At 37.0% G+C, this 4,573-nt stretch overlaps 1 protein-coding gene across 1 annotated transcript in view; it reads left to right on the top strand.

Moving 5' to 3' along the window:
* KIDINS220 (kinase D-interacting substrate 220kDa) overlaps positions 1–4,332 on the top strand; it is a 75,356-nt gene extending 71,024 nt beyond the window's left edge. The window contains exons 31-32 of the mRNA XM_017744909.1: positions 1–67; positions 1,951–4,332. Coding sequence (XP_017600398.1) covers positions 1–67; positions 1,951–3,219 — 1,336 coding nt within the window. The 3' untranslated portion in view covers positions 3,220–4,332. The remainder of the gene's footprint in view (positions 68–1,950) is intronic.
* The last annotated feature ends 241 nt before the right edge of the window (positions 4,333–4,573 follow it).

The following is a 4,573-nucleotide window of genomic DNA, read 5'->3' as shown; positions in this document are numbered from 1 at the left end:
CTTTGAAGAGCTCAACACAATTGGTCTTGATGAAGCTCCTCCACGCCATAGTAACTTAAGTTGGCAGGTATTTAATAGAGAAATGTATTCTGCTTGCTTACCTGTATGGAAAAGAGGTTTTTTCCAGTCTTGGATACAGACAGGTCAAGAAATAAGTCTCTGGGACAGTTCAGATGCTTTCAGTCCTCAGTCTTGGTAAAGCCTAGTTCTGTAGAGATGTAAACTCTAACCGTACTCTGAGTTGAAGTCTTCAGTCTTTGCCGTCTGAAAACTATTCATCTGTTCCAGTAATCACTCTTCATGACAAAGAAACTAAAGCTATCATGCTTTTCTCATCTAGCCTAGGGTGGTGTCCTCCAAGGCTTCTGTATTTTTGTAGTATTCAGGCTTTGTGTATGAAATATTTTCGCTATGTGCTAACCAGAGGTTAGCCCATTCAACAGATACATTTGTTAGGTTTTTGATAGTGGACAACTACAGTGCTCCATGACATCAGAGCCTTGTCCTTACAATGCATAACCTATTCATAGGTTCCAGAACTGACATCCTTCTCTAACTATGGTTTCTGCCAAAGGCTGTGGTCAGTTTTATTCTGCATCTTATGAGACCACCTGAAGTGTTGGATTTTCATTTGTCTGTCTTTAAGAAATAAGACAAATCAGTTGGGGGCTAAATAGTGGTTAGAATTTAAAAAAACCCCGCCCAATTCAGTGGGGTGAACCCTTTTCATCTCTGAAAGTAAATTAAAAAATCTTGAAGGTGCAACAAAATAAAAAGACACCCCAAATTCGTAACTATAGGTGATACTTTTAATAATCAACATTGTCCGTGAAAGTGGGTTTGGGGTATATATCCCAGAGATAGATTTCTATCTCATATACTTCTGAATGTCTGCATGCATACTTGTGTATGTTTGTAGGATACTGCTTACCCTTACTGCCCATTTCCACAGAGTATCGATGTATGTTTTTTCTAGACCAAAGTGGCATTACACACATTTATTGTATTTGAATAAACAGTGCTTCTCATGCCCATAATAGTTATCTGAAGTTGAATCAAAGGAATGAGAAAGGTAGTTTGTCCTTAAGAAAATTCACCTGTTAGAATTTTTTTAGTCAATACCGATTAGTATTTCTGCTTCTTTGTTTTGGTGAGTTGACCCTGGCAGGATGCCGGGTGCTCGCCAAAGCTTCTTTATCACTGGCCTCCTAAGCTGGGCAGGGGAGAGGAAATATAATGGAAGGATTGTACAATGAGATAAGGGCAGGGAGAGGTAACTCAACAGTGACCATCACTGGCAAAAGAGACTCCACTTGGGGAAATCAGTTTAATTTATTACCAATCAAATCAGAGTAGGGTAATGAGAAATAAAACCAAATTCTAAAAGCAGACATAGGGGCAGAGAGAATTATGTTTGTCAGAAAACTGATTTTTCTGAAATCAGATATATGCAATGGAATTTTGCCAGGATATATTGAAGTATGTAGGGTAGGGGTCTTTTAAAAATGTTTTTGAGAGATGTTCAACATTTAGATGAATTCTTGCTGTCTTTCTAATATAAAATGCTAATTTTGTAAATGTGTGAAATGTATTAGAAAAGCCCATCTTGACATACAAATTAAGTTTTTATAATTATATACTCAAAAGAGTTAGCCTCAAATGCACTGGAAAAAATGCTTGTTTTGTGGAAATTTTCCATTATGGAGACCAACAATAAGAAAACTTTTTAAGTTTTGTGTGTGTACGTGAGATTGCATAGAAGTGATTATAATAAACATATTTTAATTACAGCGCTTACAATTTCACTTGCATAATCTTATTTGCAGCAATGAAAAGAATAATTTAAGTACATATTTAATGCTCTGAGTAATTTCGTTTAAGAAGATCGATGAAAGTAAAAATAAATAGTTCATTTAACTGTTACCTTTCTCTCTTCTTTTTTTTTTCCAGTCACAAACTCGTAGAACTCCAAGTCTTTCAAGTCTTAACTCTCAAGATTCTAGTATTGAAATATCAAAGCTTACTGACAAGGTGCAGGCAGAGTACAGAGATGCATACAGAGAGTATATTGCTCAAATGTCACAGTTAGAAGGAGGTGCCAATTCTACCACAGTAAGTGGGAGGTCCTCCCCTCATAGCTCAAGTGCTTTCTATATGGGCCAGAGCACCTCGGGGGGCTCCTTGCACTCCAGTGCAGAGCAGGAAAAAGGAAAAGATGGTGAACAGAAACAAGATGATGGAAGAAAGTCCTTTTTGCTGAAGAGGAATGATGTTGATTACAGTACTTCAGGTGTTTCTACTAACGATGCGTCTCCTTTGGATCCTATTACTGAAGAAGATGAAAAATCAGATCAGTCTGGTTCCAAGCTTCTCCCAGGAAAGAAGTCTTCAGAAAGAACAAGTATTTTCCAGGCTGCAGATTTAAAGCTTAAGGGAGTTACTCTCCGGTATCAGAAACTTCCCAGTGATGAAGATGAGTCAGGAACTGAAGAATCAGATAATACTCCACTTCTTAAGGAAGGTAAAGATAAGAAAACAGATATCAAAATAGAGAAGCAGCCCAAATCTCCAGAACATGGTTCTGAACCTATTAGAACCTTCATCAAAGCAAAGGAGTATTTGACAGATGCCCTTTTGGATAAGAAAGATTCGTCTGACTCTGGTGTAAGATCCAACGAAAGTTCTCCAAATCATTCCCTCCACAATGAAGGAGCAGATGATTCACAACTTGAAAAGGCAAATCTCATTGAGCTTGAAGATGACAGTCACAGTGCAAAAAGAGGAATTCCACACAGCCTTAGTGGCCTTCAAGATCCAGCTGTGGTTCGCATGTCTATTTGCTCAGAAGATAAGAAAAGCCCTTCTGAAAGCAGCCTGATAGCAAGTAGCCCCGAAGAGAGCTGGCCAGCCTGCCAGAAAGTCTATAATTTAAACAGAACCCCTAGTACAGTCACCTTAAATAACAACAGTGCTCCAAGCAATCGAGCTAATCAAAATTTTGAAGAAATACAAGGTATCAGAGATCCAGCTCAAATTATCCTGCAGCCTGGCTCGGGTTCCAATTCAACTGCAGTTCAGAATGAGAACCTGAAGACCGTTGCTCACAAGCGAGGCCAGCGTTCGAGTTACACCAGGCTTTCCAAAGATTCATCAGAGCTCCACACTGTTGCAGCCTCAGAGGGGGCTGGTTTTGGAGAAGAGAGAGAGAGTATCCTGTGAAAAGCAGCCCGGTTAAAAAAGAGTATGCCCATGAATTGTAGCTTGGAATTCTTTGTCAGTTGGTGGTTACATTAAGCTCTGTAGTTCAAGCTTTTAATATTGTAAAAGAAGGCCTAGATTATTTTCAGTCATTTTCTCTGAAAGGAAGAGTAATTTTTACAAGAAGCAAACTACTTCAGACCTTCCCCACATATAAAAGTGGTAATTGTCAGCATGGAAAATCAGTTCTTTGTTAAAACACTATGCAAAGATTTGATCAGGGGCAGATTTTACAGAAGTATGGTTTAATTATGAAAAGTACAATGTGATTTTGTTTTCTATTGGGATACTCTAAACATTCCATTAATTCTCCATACTTGCAAGTAAAGTTAATACTGTCCTTCCTTGCCATTTGATGTACAAGATGCCAGAACATTGAATATCACAACCTATGACACCCTTACCAAACTTTGCATTAATTTGTGAATTAATGTGTGCAAGATAAATTACATATGTTGAAATTTGAGTGTTAAGGTACTTGTTCGGCTATATGTATGCTTTTGCTCTCTGTATGTTCAGTAGTTATTGTTGAATTTGTGAACTTTGGGTAGAGTGGTGATAAGGTTTGTAAGGAACATTGTCTTGATGTGTCACTGGAACTGGCAGTTATTTATAAGGTAATACCTTATCATTGACTTCGTGGATCCATTATTTATTATAGAAATGCAATTTTGCAGTCACTAAATAGATGGTCTCAGTAGATGCAACCACCACATTAAAATATTGTAAGGATAAAGTATGAATATGATGTTTGAATTTATGAAGCATTTGTGGCTGTGTGTGGTTTTTCCTTGGTACGGTGTTATCATTTGGTTATGGAAAGAAAAATAAGCAGTGTTTGCCATTTTAAAACTAATGCATACTTTTTGGAATCTTGTCAAAGCTGTACTCCAGATTCTTTATTTCTGGAGTACAGTGTTTGAAGATTTTTTTTTTTATCATCTAAGTAATGTACCCAAATGATGTTATAGCAAGTACTTGTACTGACCAGTGAAATCTGCATGGTTTTGAGAAAGAATTGTTCAAGCTAGAGTCTGCTAGTAGAAAGAAAATAAAAAATAAATTGGCATATTGGGCTTGTGTCCAAATTTCTTTTTAGTTGCAGTATTTTGTTTCTTCACTTGATAAAAATGTTAAACCCATGTTGTTATGGTTAAGGTACTTCATGGATTCAGTTTTTTAAAATGCATTAAAACAATATAATTATTAATACTAAATAAACATCAAGTATAAAAATACATTTGATGAATGAAATTGCCAAAGCAGATGTTTCTAGATGAAGTGCTGTGAGCTGCAGAGAGGTGGCCACCTCGAA

The sequence above is a fragment of the Corvus brachyrhynchos genome, unplaced genomic scaffold, assembly GCF_000691975.1.
Source record: "Corvus brachyrhynchos isolate BGI_N302 unplaced genomic scaffold, ASM69197v1 scaffold116, whole genome shotgun sequence".
Lineage (NCBI taxonomy): Eukaryota > Metazoa > Chordata > Aves > Passeriformes > Corvidae > Corvus > Corvus brachyrhynchos.
This window is presented reverse-complemented; position numbering and strand designations above follow the sequence as displayed.